The sequence below is a fragment of the Dermacentor andersoni genome, chromosome 9 (genome assembly GCF_023375885.2).
Source record: "Dermacentor andersoni chromosome 9, qqDerAnde1_hic_scaffold, whole genome shotgun sequence".
Lineage (NCBI taxonomy): Eukaryota > Metazoa > Arthropoda > Arachnida > Ixodida > Ixodidae > Dermacentor > Dermacentor andersoni.
The window spans coordinates 80,029,741-80,049,266 of record NC_092822.1 but is presented as its reverse complement, the minus strand read 5'-3'; the positions used below and the strand labels follow the sequence as shown (position 1 = coordinate 80,049,266).

Sequence of the window (19,526 nt, the reverse complement as noted above, 5' to 3'; positions counted from 1 at the left end):
TCGCGAAATTTGCGTCGCAAGAGGAATCGCTCGACTGCACGGAGGAAACACGAAAGTGTTGCTGACAAACTTCAGCCAGGAGTTCAAGCACATCAACAAGGGTACGACGATCGCATACATCAAGGAAATTCTGGAAACCAGCAATGCGTTTGTCCTCTCGGATTCTGCCGCATCTATCGCGACGACCGTAGTTCCCGAACCAGACTTCGACATAAATCCAAGTCTCCCCATGATTAACAAACAACAGCTCAGAAGTTTGCTTCGACGACACAAAGAGTGCTTCTTGACGTCATCAAGGATTCGACAAACACCAGTTGCAAAGCATCGCATAATAACCGAAGAGTGCGCTCGACCACTCCGCCAGAGCCCTTACCGAGTTCCGACGCAAGAACGTGAAGCTATTAGGCGACAGGTCGACGAAATGCTGCGCGATGACATCATCTAGCCGTCGAAAAGCCCGTGGGCACCTACTGTAGTCCTGGTGAAGAAAAAGGACGGTACCCTACGCTTCTGCATCGACTATCGTCGACTGAACAAGATCGCGAAGAAGGTCGTATACCCCCTTCCACGGATAGACGACACATTGGATCGGCTCTGCAACGCTAAATACTTCTCGTTGATGGACCTCAAATCTGGCTACTGGCAAATAGAAGTCGACGAGAGAGATCGCGAAAAGACCGCCTTCATCACGCCAGACGGCCTCTTCGAGTTCAAGGTCATGCCATTCGGACTGTGCTCGGCGCCTGGAACGTTTAAGCGCGTCATGCACACGGCGTTAGCTGGATTGAAGTGACAGGCGTGTCTTGTTCACTTTGATAACGTCGTTGTCTCCGCCGGAAATTTCGACGATCACCTTAGGCGGCTTGCGACAGTATTAGAGGCCATCAAGTCACCAGAGCTCACTCTGAAGCCGGAAAAGTGCTGCGTCGCTTACTATGAGCTTCTGTTTCTAGGCCACGTCATCAGCAAATCTGGAGTCCGCCCCGACACTCGGAAGACAGCTGCCATCGCAAAGTTCCCGCAGCCCATCGACAAGGCAGTGCGTAGACTCCTTGCCATGTGTGCCTACTACAGGCGCTTTGTCAAGGACTTTTCACGCACCGCGGATCCGCTAACACATCTAACCAAATGTGATGTCGAGTTCAAGTAGGAAACACCGCAGGCCGATGCATTTCAAGAACTCAAACTACGCATGTAGTTGCCGCCGGTACTTGCACACTTCGACGAGGACGCCGATACCGAAATCCACACTGACGCCAGTAGCCTAGCCTTCGGTGCCGTCCTAGTCCATAAGAAAGACGGACTTCAACGGGTGATATCTTATGCTAGCCGGTCGCTGTCAAAAGTGGAAGGCAATTATTCTACGACTGAAAAGTAATGCCTCGGCATCATTTACAGCAATATTCCTCTCTTACCTATATGGGAGGCCATTCAAAGTGGTAAGCGACCATCACGCGTTGTGTTGGCTAGCTAACTTGAAGGACCCTTCAGGACGGCTGGCGCGGTGGAGCCTCAGACTGCAAAAATACGACACCACTGTAACCTACAAGTCCGGAGGAAAACACTCGGATGGCGATTGCTTATCACGCGCCCCCATTGACCCACCACCGCCTTCCTTGGAATAATAAGAGCGGAAGACTTCGCTGAACAGCAACGAGCAGACCCGGAGCTAGAAGGCTTCGTCGATTATTCGGAAGGTCCCACCGACGTTGTCCCTACGGCATTTAGGCGCGGATTGTCTTCGTTCACGCTTCAAAAAAACATACTCGTGAAGAACTTCTCACCAGTCCGCGCCAACTACCTTCTTGTTGTTCCGTTAGCGCTGCGTCCAGAAGTACTGCACACCGTACATGACGATCCGACCACTGGGCACATCGGTTTCTCCCGGATGCTATCGAGGATACAAGAAAGGTATTACTGGCCGTGCCTTACCGCCGATGTAGCCCGTTACGTCAAGACATGTCGAGACTGCCAGCGACGCAAGACACCACCGACAAGGCCAGCGGGATTACTACAGCCGTTCAAGCCTCCTTACCGACCTTTTCAGCAGATCGGGATGGGCTTACTGGGACCGTTTGTGGCATCAACTTCCGGGAATAAGTGGATCGTCGTGGCGACGGACTATCTCACCCGCTTCGCTGAAACTAAAGCTCTACCGAAAGGCAGCGCAGCCCAAGTGGCGAAATTTTTCGTCGAGAACATCCTGCTGCGACATGGTGCTCCAGAAGTCCTCATCACCGACAGAGGAACGGCTTTTACAGCAGAGCTCACCCAAGCCATTCTGCAATACAGCCAGACAAGCCACAGGAGGACAACTGCCTACCACCCGCAGACGAATGGTCTCACGGAGCGCCTGAACAAGACCCCCGCCGACATGCTAGCAATGTACGTCGATGTCGAGCGCAATACGTGGGATGCCGTCCCGCCGTACGTAACCTTCGCTTACAACACGGCGGTGCAAGAGAGAACTCAGATCCCGCCGTTCGAGCTGGTTTACGGCAGGAACCCGACGTCGACTCTCGACGCCATGCTGCCGCACGTGACCGACGAAGAAAATCTTGACGTCGCTACTTATCTCCAGCGCGCCGAAGAAGCCCGACAGATCGCCCGCCTACGGATCAAAAACCAGCAGCGTACCGACAGCCGACACTACAACCTCCGACGACGCTACGTCCAGTACCAGCTTGGCGACCGTGTTTTGGTTTGGACCCCAATACGTCGACGAGGACTCAGTGAGAAACTATTGCGAGGCTATTTCGGACCCTACAAGGTCACTCGACGTGTTGGCGAACTGGACTATGAGGCTGTGCCAGACGGCATTTCGCATTCACAACGGCACCGCTCACGATCTGAAGTAGTTCATGTTGCGCTTCTTAAAGGGAAGCTGAAACGGTTTTCAATTTCCATGAATTGCTGGGATTGGGAAGAACAGACTTAATAATTTACGGTTCCGCAATTTTTTTCTTCGTTTTGTTAATATAAGAGGCGGAAATCGCTTTCTAAATCACCCCCGCGGACACGCCCCCATCGCTTCCCGGAGCACCGGGTGAGGTGGTTGCCAGAGGAGAGAACCGGCGAGAGTGACGTCACGCGCGGGGATCGAGCTGCCGGACCGGCGTGCTGGCATGTGTTGGCATGCCTCATTTCGTCCTGCGCTTTACTGAACGACGCTACGAGAGACTTGCCGCCGCCGCCGCCGCTCACGTTTGTTTTATTTTGAGATTTTCGTAAACTGTTCTTTCTTTCGGTGCTGCGTGAGTGCCTACAGCCAAGGGCGCCCAACATGCCCTCGTTCTGTGCAGAATTCGTCTGCGCGAACACAGGCGGGCGAGACGATGTGGTGTTTCACAGGTTCCCGAAGGACAAGAAGCTTGCAGCGCAGTGCGGTGAGGAGAGATAAGTTCGTGCCGACGAAATCAACTGTGCTGTGCTCGGACCATTTCCGCGATAGCCGGATAGCCTTACGACAAATGCGGAAACGCGTTGTTGCTAGCGTTGCTATACTCCATTTCATACATCAGGTGCAACGCTGTGGAGGCTTGAGATACTTCTTGCAGTGGCTGCGTTCACACTTAGAAAAAGTTCGGTGTTTCTTGACCCGATTTTTGAGAAAATATTTCATATATAAGCTCAGTTCTGAATGAAAAAAAAAAGAATTTACCCATAGAAACAATACGGCTGCTAACACGTTCTTTTAAATCAATTTTCTTCTCGGCATTTTTTAATTGCAGCCCGTCGCGGCAGCTTCACGTGCATGCTCGCGCGAGCAAACGCCGCTGGCACGCTGCGAAGCACAGACGGAAACGCGCCCAGTAATAAATTTTGGTGACCGGACTTCGTGCGTAGCTTCCACAGCGTTGCACCTGAGGTATGAAATGGAGTATAGGCTTGCCTAGTGACATTCGACGTACGCTTGCAGTTATCGTGTTTACCACACGGCGGTGCTAAAACTGCCTAATATCTTTATGTCAACACTAGCATGGAGCACGCATACCGATTCTTGATTGAGCCACAATCGCAAAGTCGTCGAACCATAGTATGAATATTGCACATTTAATACCTCTGGCCATCTCTGGATGTGTATGATAAGCAACTTCCATGACTGTACCTCGCAGCACTGCATGTGCGCGCTTTGAAACACGGCACTTATGTTCGCGATCGTGTATCAACACTCAAAAAACCACGGGACTTTAGACAAGCAGCGGCAAGGTGCTTGACATCGCGGAATTGCACCCGTGTTTACAATCTAATGAGAAGTTAGTGCTTCGGCATTCTTCCAGCAGCAAGTTCTCAGTGACACATTAGTGCATTTTTTTCTCCCGTCATTGGAACGTGCAGCTACATGAAAAAAACAACATACGTACCAGCTAAGATTTCCAACGCGCGAGAAGGTGCACACATCGCTCTCGCTTTTGGCACACTCAACATCGTCGTTGCCGCCGTTGCCGCCATCGTTGTCCGTATCGGCTGTCGGTTCGAACATGTGCGGCGAAAATACAAGCTCTCCGAGACAGCGAGAACGTTCCATAATGCTTACAACTCAGCTATGAAGCCAGAACAGAACAGCGTGCTTACGCTCTGAAACGGCGGCGCCGACCGGCGACTGCCGCGAGTGACGTCACAGCGGCCCCGACCAATCACGGGCAACAGCGGCGTTCGCGCAATAACCTGAGGCGCTGGTGCGCGTTTTCATGAAAAAACAGCCGCTTGCGCTTGTTTCCGCCCTTTTTGAACCAGATATTCGTGTTCAGGGGACTCAAAACTGTAGAATGCCGTAGAGAACTCATTTTTTTTTTAAAAGTGTTTCAGCTTCCCTTTAAGCCGTTTCACCAGCGCTAATGAACTTTGGGGACGTCCCATAGCTGAACTTTTGATTCTATTTTTTCTTTACTGCGTCACATTGGGCTTTGTTTTTTTTTTTTGTTACTTTCTTCAACAAGTCGTTTTGTGTTTTACTCTCCTGTTATGTTTGTAGCATCGGGACGATGCCTTTTCAAAGGGGGGAATTGACACGTGAACTCGTTTATCTTTTACGGGTGAGCGCTTTTACCGTCCGCGAAATGTTATCGCTCAGCGCAGGACACGCCTAAATGTATCGGAAACTTCTAGAATGTGATCGATACCTCTATCCGCTGTCAGTTGTCGCCGAACCTCTTGTAATCTGATTGCATGTATGCGCGACGCGAATGGCGTAGAACTTTGTGGAAGGCATGCGGGTCCCAGCGATTGCTCTGGAACATTCGACGACTGATCTATAAAAGCCGACGCGCTTGACCCGCTGAGCAGATTTTCGACGATCGCGGACTGTGTTCGCCGCTCTCGTTGTGCTTTAAGTGTAGCCTCTTTTGTGGGCACAGGTTCGTCGAATAAAAGCTAGTTTTGTCTTTCACAGTATCGCTACTGTGTTCTTTAACGTCACTACCATGTGACAATATGCTGTGCGTTGGGTGTGTTAGTATAGGAAATTTTATAGCATTGTAGCGCTAGCAGGAAGAGACAATAGGTAGACGTGCTTTCTTTAGCGCATAGTGGGGCCTACGGCTCCCGTTTCTCCTTGTTTGATGGTGCTACAATGCTATGCAAGGCCTATGATGCCGTAAGGGGAGGATATCAGCGTGATTCCTTGCACTTGACGCCCTTTTGTGTAAGGTTTTTATACCAAACTTAACGATTTCTCCCCGCCGCACTGTATCGCGTAACTTGCTTAAAAACTTCGTAAAGGGGTACCACAAGAAGGGATGTCTTATAACGTATACAGAAGGGTGTAATGAAAGCTAAGTATCGACAAAAAATTTATTTGACCTCGAAAACAAAAAGTTTGATGACCACGTGACGACAGCCGCTTGAGCAATCACGTTACAGTGCTTAGCTGCTCCACGGTGGAAAAACGAGGCTGAGGACGTACTTGAGTGTGAGCGTAGTTGTGCTACCGGAAAGACATGACCAGTGCGTTGTCATCGGTGTGATGGGCGGACAATGTATGGTGGGTGATTAGGCGACCAATTGAAGAACCTGCAGAAGAAGAAAAGGGTGACAATGCGACGACGCCTGGATAGAGGGGCTAAGGGAGATTATTTTTCCGTGTATAATACGGAGACGTCGTCAGAGTCGGAGGAAAGCACATGCCTTGCCGTGCCCGATGTTCAAGTGTCTCAAGGTCTTTGACAAAGTCAGCTTGATGCCGGTCCCAGATAGACGATGCATATTCAAATTTTGTTCTTTCTAGGTACATAGATACCGTCATATTTATGCGTTTCGGAGAGCAATGTTTTGAAATCGCGATGATTTGTGAGCTGAAGAAATCACCTTAGTAGCGTGCGCGTTCTATATTTGGTCCTTAGATACGGTGGCACCTACGCTTCTACTAAGAACACAGACTCGTCGCTAATATTAATACAAAACAGAACGGCTGATGCCGACGGGCAAAGGTAGCGAGTTTGCAAATATTAAGGCTGAGGATCATTAGCAAAAGGTTGCACCATTCCTGTAGTTAAACTGTAGTGCTGTTTTGTCAGTTGTTATTGACAGCAGCTCAAATAACGCAGTCAGTGGCAAAAATGCAGATGTGGTAGAACACGTGCAAGAGCCAGTTGTGAATGTCAATTAAGAGTAGAAGGTGGCTGAGGATGGACTATCGTGGCAAGTCTTATGTTGCGGATGCAACGTTGCAAGAGTGGTTGTTATCCGAGACATATTCCTAGCAGTTAAGAATTCATCGAGCTATGCCTGAATATCAGGATGCACATTCAAATGAGAAAGTTTCATCAGTAGATGTTGGTGTAATATCTTTTCAATCGCTTTCGTGTAATCCAAATATGTGGCGTCTGTTCCTATGTTAAGGTCAAGGTTGACCTTAATTTCATGAAGAAAGAACGCAAGCTGGGTCTCGCAAGACAAGCGCTTGTGAAACCCGTGCTTCAAAGAATGAAACAAAAAAAGGTTATCGCCTAGAAATTCCATGGCGTGTGAGTACATAGCATGCTCCTTGACCTTGCTGAGTACGCTTGCCAGTGAGATGGGGCGGGAATTGATAGGAGAGGTATTATTTTTTATGTGTATTTGGGAATTACATCCCTAGTTTTCCGTTCCTCTGGGATTGTACCTGTGAAAAGTAGTTATGAAAATATTAGATGCAGAAAGGCTGCAGAAATTTGCTTCGTGCTTTTCTACATGAGAATCGTTCACAAGAAATGCTAGCTATATCCGAATTTCTTTCGTGGAATGCGAGAAGCGTTGTTATGCCATATGATTCATTTTTAGGAAGAGATATGCGACAACCTTGAAGGCCGAACAATAAAATCAAATACAATTGAAATGGCGGAGCTTTAGATTTATATTCGAAATTTGAAGTACTCGCACAGTTTCAGCCACCATTTAACACCTTTGGAAACCTTAGCCGATTTGTACATTACCTAGTTATTATTTCGGTGATTTCTCCCAAAGTTTCTCCGGAATTTGCTATAATATCCTCTTTTTGTGCGTACTTTTCATTTTAGGACCTTGCCATTCTACTGAATAAGAAAATGCCACAACCCGTTTCAATCGCCACTACAGCGGCAGTGGCGGAATTTCAGTTTGCTTCAGGTCAAGGCGGTGCGTGCCAAAGCGTTAAGAAGGTGACCGGAGAGTTGCAGGTAGGAGAAAGCAATTGCCTAGGTTGTTTTCTAAAGCCTCGCTATACTGACGACACCTGTTGCGGCATAACAGGCGATAAAAGAACATTTAGAAGTGTCTCAGTCTCCCTTCAGTGACTGGTCCGACAAAGAACGCGTTTTCAGGTTGCCACTGAGAGGCCATTAGTGCTCAGTGCTCTTGGGCCATGCTTTCTTAAAATTTAATTTTCTTGTGCATCTGCAACTGATATTTCCGTGATTTGGTTAAAGACGCTCGTATATGATTTCCCCTCCTCGAATAAATATATATGCGGGACTCAGCATGATATGCGTGCCGACTTTCCTGTCCGCTGTCTTGCTCAGTTGACGCCCCTGAGATGAATCCCGAAGTTCACCTTGTTTAATGATCTGAGTGCTGATGCGGTGCACCAGTAAGTGGCATGTGATATCAATAGCTGCTTACGATTGTGAAGGGTACTTTCCTTACACTCAATCGAACGAGGCCATTAGTTGGGAGTGTTTTACAGCGAAGCTGTACACCTCTACCGTCCAAGGAAATTTTCGTGTCGTAAGCAAAAAAACTCGCCATACGTGTGGCGATCACGGAGATAGTGCAATACCAGACCGACCCGCGGCGGAGGTGAAGCCGGCGTTATGCACCCCCATACGTGGGCCGAACCGAAAACACTGCAATACCGGCCCAACCCGCGACAGAGGTAAGCAGGCGTTATGCACTCCCCATACGTGGGCCGATCTCGAAGTTGTGCAATACCGGTCCGAACCGCGGCAGATGTGAAGCTGGCGTTATGCACTCCCCATACGTGGGCCGATGTTGAAGATAGTGCAATACCGGCCCGACCCGCGGCGGAGCTGAAGCCGGCGTTATGCACTCCCCATACGTCCTTTTTCCTTCTTTTAAGACACTGAGATTTTATCTGCTCTTTTCTGCAGGGTTGCCATGCAAAATCTAAGCAGAAAAAATTTATGTGTGGTTCCAAAATATATTACACCGAGAGTGACGCAGCAATGAAGGCAATGGTAAGAAAGCAAATGTGCATGTTTACCATATAACTTCCAAATTGATGAAATATATTGGGACGGCGTAAGCATTACCGCACAACCACTACATCAAGCATTCTGATGCGATCGCACCTATCCAAACCAGACCAAAGGTTGGACACATTAAATAATAAAAAAAGTAGAATTAGAAATTGACGTAGATAAAGGGGCCGAAAGAACCACTAAGACATGCGCTCACTTTCAAGTGAATGTAAATTTTGAATAACAAGCATGTATAAGCGAGTCAACAAGACAAAAACGCCTTCTTCAAAACACGAAGCCAGCATGAGTGCGCATTCAAAATTCAAACGAACGATAACCGCAGCTTTAAGACAAACGAGAGCGCATCTGTGATCTCAAGAAAGCAAGGTCTTTATTTGCTAATGAAATTGGCGGTTTACTAATCGAGTCAGTGATCGCTGCTGCTTCAATGGTAAGTTTAGTGTTTTCATTCGGATGCCTAGCTAAGGTACTGGTCTTTTCAAATAACGAAATATAGCCGCATCGTGAGCAATGGATACCTAGAAACCATTCTAGCCCATTGCGCAGTTTATTGCTATGTTCTTGCAGTTTAGTATTCAGACACCTACCTCACGGCTGTATATAAGACAGACCGCATTGCTGGGGTATCTTCTGAGCTACAGCTTTCAAAGAATCCGTGTACTTTTTTTGGTGTGATTGATATTGCAAATCTGCGTCCCTTAGTATACATCTGAAATCATCTTGTAAAATATTATATTTAGTTGAAAAAGGTCACTAAGAAAATTGTAGAGCATAATGAAAAACTCGCGATAGAGCTTTCTATTGCTCAGCAAGTGCTACATAGAGGAGTTTTCCAGAGCGTGAAAGAGTCCCGCCAACAGACGCAAGGTTGCCGCGCGACTGGCCACTCAAGGCACTTTCCGTGTATTCGTGGGCTTCTTTTACGCTCGGAAAACACTTTTATGTAGCACTTATTTAGCAGCAGAAAGCAGTATCGGAAGTTTTTCATGTCGCTCTACAATTTTCTCATTGACAGTTTTAATCTAATTATAATATTTGAGAAGTTGATTAATTATTTAAGATTCATTATATAATTAGGCGGAATTCAAGAAAATAGTTTGAGTATCTATAAGCAACGGCGAACATTACTTTTGTTCTGTCTAGCTGCGCGGCATTTGCACATTTTTAAACTCTGGCTAAAGTTATGCGGGACAGCCTGTATGGTGTTATTACATCATCTAGCTTAGCTTTAAGAGAAAAGCAAAATAAACCGCATATTACCTCGTCATTATAATCTCGCATATTCGAAGAGAGTATGTTATCGTAAAATTGTGTTTCAAGTACTCAGGAATCACAAGAAATAAAATATTAATGTTTCGCTGAATGAAGAGTGCGGTGCGCGCTGTAGTATTCAAGGGTGCAACCGGTAAATGTGCCTAACTTACGCGTGGGGGAAGCCCCTTTCTGCAAACTTTCGAGTCTCCTATAAAGTGCTTGAGTTAACGCTTGGGAATTTTATATATGGCACGGTTACGCTTTTGCGAGCTATGGCATGTGAAAGATATTCATTCTTGCTCCTCGAGAGACGTTCACCTCTCCAAATGGCGCATCATCCTCGCCGCGATGATCGCTGTAAGAACGGTTCGCACACTTCACAGTAAAGTTATTTACCTTCCATTATTAGGCTAACCTTATAAACCCGTGTGAAACTCAGAGCATTCTTCTGACGAATCATCATTGCCCTTAGATGCACAGTAAGCAAAATAATATATTTCTTTATTTTCTCTACAAAGGCAATTTATGCGAAGAAAAACGGCCTCAACTGCGCTGTGGCGGACGCGGAGGCAGTAGACATGGCGGCGAAGTATGTCGAGCGAAGCATGACCAACTTGAACTGCAAGTAAGAGACAAGACTTTGCTTGGAAGCGTGAATTGCCACATCATAGCGATGCTAAGAATTAAACATGCATGCGAATGTACACGCACACACGGTGCAGGGACTCCGTGTTCTGAGAAAATAACTATATGGCAATCAATCAATCAATCAACCAATCAGTCAATCAACCAAAAGTCAGTCCGTTAGTCAATCATTATCAATCCACACTTTTATTTAATTTTCGATAGAAGGAGCCGCGACTAAATATCTCCACTGCTACGGGACACAGCCTAGTATTCCTGCATCTAGCCTGCATAAATATTCACGAAACACTGATTGCCGTGCAAGTTTGCTGGCTAGTGTCAAAAACTGCACAAATATTCCATGCTATCCAGGATCTTGAGGTCTGAAGTTCCCCACTTGCCTGCACATGTATAAAAGCTATGCTCGCGGTTGTACCGCGGTCTCTCATTGCTCTTCTCTACTTAAAAACAATAATATGCTATCATTGTCGAGTATTTTAAGTAGGGGTACCATTTTGCCCTGTTTAAAAAATTAATGGTCAGTTTTTCTAAAAAAACCCGCGACGTGACAAGGATCGGACTCGGTCAGGGCTGCCGTAGAGGGGGGAGGGGAAGAGGGGAGGCTTGTATTAATTTTAACCTCCCGGGATTTCATAACGTGCCCCAAGACATGGTTGGCCAGTGTAACATGTCCTGTCTGAGCAGTTCGAAGCGCATTTTCTGAATGCGGGTACACACACTCTTTACGAATGAACAGAATCACGGACAGTGCTGATACTGCTGATTCATATTGCGCTAGTGAAGTGCAATTAGTTTTATTCAAAGTGTAATAATAGGTGTGCTCTTTAGGCGGAATGCTAAAGGCAAATTTCTTGATACGACACGTCCTTATGCAAAAAAAAAAGAGAAACATAGCGTTTGAGGCTCAGCAGCAATGTTGCTGTGCCACAGAGTGAACGTAAATTAGTAACATCTGGAACGCATTATTAAGGCACAGATTCGGTAACACCGTCTAAGAGCACTTACAGTCAGTGCATCGACTATTTCATGTTAAGCATCAACCACTCTGTAATGTTCTTTTTGTAATTCCTAATTGGCGTATTCTCATAACTAAGGTTTTGGATGTGTTCGTTAATGTCAAGAAAACGTATTAATTGAAGTTACACTGTTCGCGCACCATAATTTGTTCTTATCCGCGGTGTTTTATGAGAGACATGCCTCAATTCATGATTGGTTAGCGGATGTGATTTGAAGTTGAAATAATTTTGCTTTCACTATTAGCCAGTTGCATTTGCATCATGATACGACTATACTGCAGACGGGTAGGTTAATTATTTCTTTACATTTGCTATACTTAGTGAACAGAAATCTGTAGCCGCCATTTCAGTATGCGGTATGTTAACATCTCTAATTGCTTTCTTTTGAAAAAATAGAGATTGAATTGAGGCCTGTGTTACTTGTATGAATTGAGGCCTGTGTTACTTGTACGAGACCAGATTGACACACAACAACGCAAATGGGATTGACTGACACCCAAGTAAAGCTGTTTCTTTAGCCATAGTGACAGGAGGAACTTTAGGTTTTTGAATTACTCCAACATATCGAGAAATTTTAGGGCAGGTAACTTTGACGTGTTCTATGTGCCAAAGTCGTTCAGGAAGAGTCACACAAAAGAATTTGGCAGATGCATCGAGAGCGATAATCGAAAAGGAAGAAAAGAAGAATTGAGCTAGCCTGCTATTTCTTTCAGTATCTGACTTTGTCTACCTTGGATACGCTTTTTGAATCTATGTCATGCTGCGCAAGATGCATTTGCATAGCCCGCAATATTTCCTTAATTTGTCGAGTTGCTTCTGTGCCCCATTTCTCTATTCGTAATGGACCCTAACACAGGCTCCTATTCATCGCAGTGTCTCAGCGTCTTATTCTTTTCTTGCGTAGTACATACATTTAGCGTAGTCATGTATCATCTCCGTCTGTGAATCTAAAAATGCGATACTTGCCAATTGTATGGAAACAAAAATTCTATATGGTGTTTTGCTGCAGATCAAAATAAAATGCCTTATCAGGCTCAACTTCACGCTTGAACAATACGGTTTATAATGTCTTTAATGGCACAATGCTATGAAAAACAGCCATTTCCAGATTTCTCTGTGAACGTATCCTCGGGGCATCGCTCATTTAATTGCAGTTAGGCGTCAAAATCTCACCGAACTCGATATAGAGCAGAAGGGGCCTGATATTTTATATGCAATTCCTATGTTTCATTCGAGTATCTTAGTATTTTACATTTCGCATAGACATACACTGTGGTGGTTTCCTCCTGTGTCTCACGCACATGAGTTCGAGGTCGCGGTTTTGATACCGCAGCGACCGAATTCGGATGGGAGCAAACTGTAAAAAAAAAAAAAAAAAAAAAAAAAAAACGCTCATGTGCTTAGATTTAGGTGTGCGTTACGGAAACCCAGGTAGTCAACATTATTTCCGAGTCCCTCGCTGCGGCGTGCCTCATAATTAGGTCGTGCATTAGGCACGCGAAGCCCAAGAATTCGATGTTTATTTCCCATGTAACTGGAGTTTATTTTTCATGAAACATCTTTTACAGCGACGCTGTGTATGGCGAGCCGATTCGTCCGCCCTTCAGTCTGCCAACTGTACGCCGACAACTCATGCAGCGCAACCCTATGCGCATGCGCAAGAAAAGAGAAAGAGAGAGAGAAAGCGAGCCGCGCGATTGGCTACGCCAGTAGTGGCGTTGTTGCTCTCCGTCGAAGCAGAGCGCGCGAGCAGCAGTTTCTCTCCGGCTCTGAAAGGAGTAGGCCACGGGTCATACGTACTCCTGATGAGCAGGCAGCTTTCGATCAGCAACGCCGCGAGCAGAACCGCAAACGAGCTGGTCTACGCTGTGCCGATGCTGCAGCCCGGGAACGAGAATAGACTCTTGAGACCGAATGCAAGCAGAAACTGACTGCGTATCGAGGATCTGGCAGCCTAGCAAGCCGTCATTTAATGAACCGTCTGGATTAATCGAGTGATACACACCGGGACCAGACGTTTCAGCTTCGCTCGTGAACCATCTGTACGGGGTGCTTGGGTGGTGACTTTTTTTTTAGAAAGAGCATGAAGCATAGAGCATCATTGTGTTGTTCAGGTGGATTACCTGAAAAGGCGGACGTTAACTTACATGAAAATTCAGTTTCCACATGGCTAATGAAAAGATCAAGTAATCAACTTTTAATTGTTTTCTTTAGGGTACAAGCCTTAATTGCGAATTTGAAGCCGAGCAATAATAAATTCACAGTGAGCTGACTATACTCCAACGACTCGTATTTCTAGGAGCGTTGTCGTAATCAATGTATAATTAAGTTTAAATTATGTGGTTATGATGGTTAGGTGGTGTTGTCCCAGAGAGCATTGATGTTCAAAGGGTGCCCGATTATATCCTGAAGGTCCTGTTTATATATGTATCCGCGTTGCATGAACAAACATAAGCACTGTATATCTCCAAAACGGTAAATCTTCTCTCACGGACTTTTGGAGCACATCCTCGAAATACGACTAAGCGTTCGTACCCCCAGATATCAACTGTAGAAAGTGCGAAGAGCGCATATGAACTTGGCAATAGGCTATGCTGCGGGCGCTCAATACGCTGGTTCTTCTAGTATCAGCAAGCTAAGCAGAACTGTGATTTATTCATTCAAGATTAAGACGACCACTTTCACTTCGAAAATAATTTGACAGCTGATGCAGCTCCCACCAGTGTTATTATTTTTCATCGTACATTTATAATCATGTCCAGACTGCTGGAACGAGGCACTTTCTGCTAACGAGACACTTTTTAATTGTCTCGCTAATATTCGTACTCTGTCAGTCCACTTCCTGCAGTTGCGGTTCAGTACCTCTAATGTCTTTTCTATGATGATTTTGTTAATATGGTCTACACTCTTGCACATGCTACACATGGCTGACCAGACTTATGAGGTTCCTGGTGACCTAATCAATCTTTACAGGCTTTAGCATGTTATCAGGCAGTCTTCGCAAGTGCCACTAGTACGCGTACTGCAATATAAAATGTAAATCTGCTAAAAAAGGCAAAGAAAAACAATATTTCTACTCATACTACGTAATATGAGGTGTCCTCATATTTTTTATTCTTTTTGACATGAAAGGGTGCATTGTTGAGGATGAGTAAAGCTTGCTCACTTATGGGATAAACTGCCTAACAGTATTTTGTTTAACAATATAAAAAGAAACAATAAAACGATGTACACAAAATCACAAAAAAAAACAAGCTAACAGAAAAGAGAAGAGAACAGAAGAGATATGTTGCGAAAATTTCTACACTTACTTTTTTTTGGGGCAACATCTAATAATATCTCTACAATGCCCCTACTCTCGTGCCTGCGACTATTTCACCGTAGATACCGTTACGAACGTCAGTGACGATCAGAGCGGGATGACACTGACGGATGTTCGGGGGGTGTTCGGTCGCGGGATGCGGGAGGAGCCGTGCCATACGTTTGCAAGAAATTAGCAGCACAAGCAAAGCAAGCTACAGGAGCAACGTTGGCATCCAACTACTTTGTTCCTTTAAGATCGGCGTTGTACACGTCACAATAGAAGCGAGGAAGAGTAGGTACGAGATACCCAGGTAATTGCGTAAACCAGAAAAATAAGCACGCAAGAAATGACATTGCTGTCGAAGCGTTAGGCCTTCCATGCGTAATGTTGAAAAAGTGTGGCTCCTATGTTGATAAACAAGGGGGGGGGGGGGGGGTTGCTGCCGCATGGTGCTTGACCTTTAGTCTTTAGGGTCAGCGCCATGGTCTGTGCAGAAGTAACATTATCTAGGTCAGTTACTCACAGGGTACCCTAATCATGAAAAGGAAATTTACAGAATAAACGTGGGTTTGTGTTCATGCTGCAGACATTACCGAATATTGAGAGCTTACTGCTGTCGTTGAAAAGCAAAATGCACCATCATTGCGTTCTAACGGCGGTCACATATGGGGCACAAACTTCGACGTTAACAAAGAATTTCGAAAACAAGTCAATGTTCTCGCAACAACCTATGGAACGAAAAATGTTAGGCGTAACGTTAATAGACAGGAAGAGAGCACAGTGGTCAAGAGAGCCGACGGGGATAGCCAATAGTCTAGTTCACACGAATAGAAAAAAAATCACGCAGAAACTCCTCTGGCAGTGCTACGAGTATGCGTAAGCATTGTGGCACTTGCAGCTCTACGCAGCTCGGTGTCATTATCAACGTTATGGAACTTGATCTGACCACTATAAACTCTTCTCAACCCTCATCGGTCGTTCGCTTATCACGTTCATTATCGAACATGATAAGGCAGATTTAATTAAGGTAGAATTCATTCCGGCACCCACGACCACTGGTGTTAATTAAGGTGAAGTTATTTAGCACCAGGTAATTAACCGAGGTAATTAATGCCCCCGTACACTCGACCTTTCGTGGGTGTCAAACCCACCACCATTGGTATTAAGGTAAATTCAGGTTAATTTAGCGTAGCTGCGGCAAAGCGACCATCACATTTGCTGAGCGGGGTATGCAATGCTTTATTCATGGTATCGGATGCTTGTTTTGAGCTTGTTCTTTATTGAAACGTATGCTATTCTGTACATTGTATGGATGATTTCAATGAGTGCACGCACTGTTCGCTTCATTTTGCTTGCAGCCTTACGTGGGTATGAGCCATTGCATGTTTTGCTTGCTAACGGGGTATGAGTCATTGCTTAAGGGGGTGTGAGCCATTCATTGTCTTACGTTACGGACAAATTTCTCTTTGGGTAGGCGTACGTACAAACGCTTACGCACTTAGAGATGGAGCTGGGCAGGCCATGTAATGCGAAGGGCAGACAACCAGAGGACCATTCGTGTTGCAGAATGGGAGCGAAGAAAAGGAAAGACCAGTCGAGGATGGCAGAAAATCTGGTGGGGTGGGAAAATTACGAAATTTGTAGTCGCAAGTTGGAATGAGCTAGCGCAAGACAGAAGTAGTTGGAGATTGCTGGGAGAGGCCTTCGTACTTAAGTGGGGCACAAAAATAGCCTGATGACGGTGAGGCTGATGATCATGATTGTTTCACTGCCGGTCATTTGAACAGCCTCCGTTATCCGCCTATTGATATATCTTTGGTTTCTACCAGCACTATCGCTTTTACAACGCTGTGCTTTGCTTGTTTCTTGATTTTGTGTCATTAACGGTGTTTTATAGTGATACAGCATAATCGGCAAGTTTTACGACATTTGGACGTACATAAAAGATGTGAGGGCCGATTACAAAGGCAGAGCAGTTTAGCACAGCGTCTCCAACCGTTAGCTGTCATAATGATTGAGTGGGAGAAAGTCACACTTGACGCACGTTTCCAGGCCTTTCAAAAAGCGACTTTGGCGCCACAGAAGCATGCGCGTGACAGTGGCCTCATGGTCGACCGAAAAGAAAGGGAACTGGTGGAGCCGTGTTTTTAATTAAGCCATAAGTAGTCAACAAACAAAGACACCGAATACATCATAGGGAAATTACTTCTACGTCATAACTGAATTAAACAAATGATAAATTAATGCAAATAAAAGCGGATGAAGAAAACAAGCGGCCGTAGGTGGAATACGAACCCACGTCTTCGTATTACGCGTGCGATGCTCTTACTATTTGAGATACCGCGGCTCCGTTTTGTTATCCACTTCCTGGGGTATTTATGTTTTACTACTAGAACTTGCCGTGCGAGTGTTAGCCAGCGCCACCACTCACAAACCTTGGCGTCGGATATGGAAGATCCTTTCTGCTGCAGGCGTGACCAGTAAATCATCTATTTGGGTCACCGCTACTGCTCAATAAATCCACGCATGCTACCAGAAGGCATCAGTGTTGCCTAAGTTGTCCTATTTAGGGTATAATAATAATAAAAATCGGGTCCCTCGTTTCCCTTTCTTCTCGTTCATTACATTACGATGGTCTCGAATCTGGCGACATTGATGCCTTCAGGAAGCATGTGCTGGTTTATTGGCCAGTTACCATCAGGCAAACAGATCACGTACTCGTGACGCATGCGGCAGAAAGGATGTTACACATTCGCCGCCAAGTTTTGTGAGTGGTGGCGCTGGCTAACACTCCCAGGATTGGTTGTAGTAACAAAATATGAATGCACTCTAAGAAAAGTTTACACCCTTTGGAGTGCCCCTTCTGCCACACACCAATAATAGTCATCTGCCTTGATGCGTTTCCTTTCGTTAACGCTGCGAGCCCGGTACTTTCCAGTAACGAACGGCATGCACGTTATCAGCATCATAGCATTCCCGACAGGAAAGTAGCGGGCGCGGCGTTTTCAAGAAAAGAAATGCATCAAGGCAGATGACGATTATTGTTGTGTGGCAGAAGGGGCACTCCAAAGGGTGTAAACTTTTCTTAGAGTGTACCCTAGAAAGTGGACGGGAAAACGGCGCCGAGATAGCTAACTGGTAAGAGAATCGCACGCGTAATGCGAAGGCGTGGGCCCATATTACACCTGCGGCCAGTTGCTTTTTTATCCACTTTCAGTTGCATTATTTGATCATTTCTTTATTTCCGTTAGTAAGTAGAAGTAATGTCTTCTATGTTGTCCTTGGTGTCTTTGTTGCCTACTTGCGGCCTAATGGTTAGAGCATATCGATGATGTGCTAGCAGACAGGGTTTTGACCCGCCATCGACTGTGTATTTCTTTATAGCATTATAGGTGAACTTCACTCGCTTTCGGAGGTACCTAACAGAAAACTCGAGCGGTGTTGAGCGCACGCGAGTGCATCACAGTGGGTGCGAATTTGCAAGTTAGCACCAGATATGATCTATACAAATATCGCTTTGATAAAGAAGAGTGCTAAGGTCGCCCTTGACGCACACGCGCGCAGCTGTTGATATGTCACACGTTAGTATGCCGTCGCATACGTAGCGGGTTAGTTAATCTGGCCTAGTTTTTTATGTGGGTTACTTCTTTATTTAACTCTATACAAAGTCGATCTGAGAAACACAGATTAGGCACAGCCTAGGGAAACGTCGCGCCCTTTAGTTCTTATTTTGTTCACAAACAATATTACTCTTATGTTTTGCTTGCAGTTCTTTTTTTAAAGCTTTGCGCTCTCGGTAACTTCAGGGCATGTGCATATTCAACTGAGCGTGAGCTTGATGGAGATCATTCTTTAGGGACAGAATGAGCCCCAAAGAGTGTAATCTTCTTTTGTGGTGTGGTTGTATGTAACCGCTGGTGCTGAAGTTTTCTTTAGTGATTGACTTTTGCTCTCGTTGTAAAAGGACAAGTAGCTGACGAGCGCCCCAAACATTGCTTAAAATAGTGTTGTTTCTGCGCAGCTCTACAGACACGAGCGCCCACGCTAACACCGCCGACAACGACAACGCTTGACACTTGCAGTCTGCAGATGAAAGGCACCGGCGTCCAGCCTTGGGCCGAGTTGGAACTCCACAATAAAATAGCAAGCATGCATTCGGCAGCATTGCAACCTTCTGGCCTGCAGCAGCTGACCTATTTTTGTACATTCAAACGGGTTTCCAGACGAAGGCTGATAAAACACAAATTTCTTTTGCACTGTACGCTTTGAAAGTTTCCCACGTCGTCACTTTCACCAATTACGGCACACTTATTGCGAAATGATCAATGTAGCATTTAAGGTCGACGATTTGAAGGCGAAGAAATGGTGATGCTAACCGACATGCCTTCAGCTTTATACTCAGTCGCGTACACGATAGTTCGTGCGGTTATTACATTTCCGCAAACATAACCGTATGGAGACCATGTCGGATATCATAATGTCAATATACACGTCTGAACGACTACTGTTGTTATTTGTTCACGCATGGAAAATCTTTAAGCATGTGTGCATATTGTATACAGCAATTTTCGGAAATAACGGGAGTGTAAAATAGATTTTAGCAGTTAAATAATAACTTTTGGCTTCGCGTTG

The 19,526-nt window shown here is 45.6% G+C and overlaps 1 protein-coding gene across 1 annotated transcript in view; it reads left to right on the top strand.

Moving 5' to 3' along the window:
* The window catches only part of LOC129384112 (uncharacterized), a 92,316-nt gene extending 73,211 nt beyond the window's left edge, over positions 1-19,105 (top strand). Inside the window, exons 8-11 of the mRNA XM_055069252.2 lie at positions 7,497-7,634; positions 8,565-8,651; positions 10,448-10,554; positions 18,916-19,105. Of these exons, the coding sequence (XP_054925227.1) occupies positions 7,497-7,634; positions 8,565-8,651; positions 10,448-10,554; positions 18,916-18,967 (384 nt within the window). The 3' untranslated portion in view covers positions 18,968-19,105. The remainder of the gene's footprint in view (positions 1-7,496; positions 7,635-8,564; positions 8,652-10,447; positions 10,555-18,915) is intronic.
* The last annotated feature ends 421 nt before the right edge of the window (positions 19,106-19,526 follow it).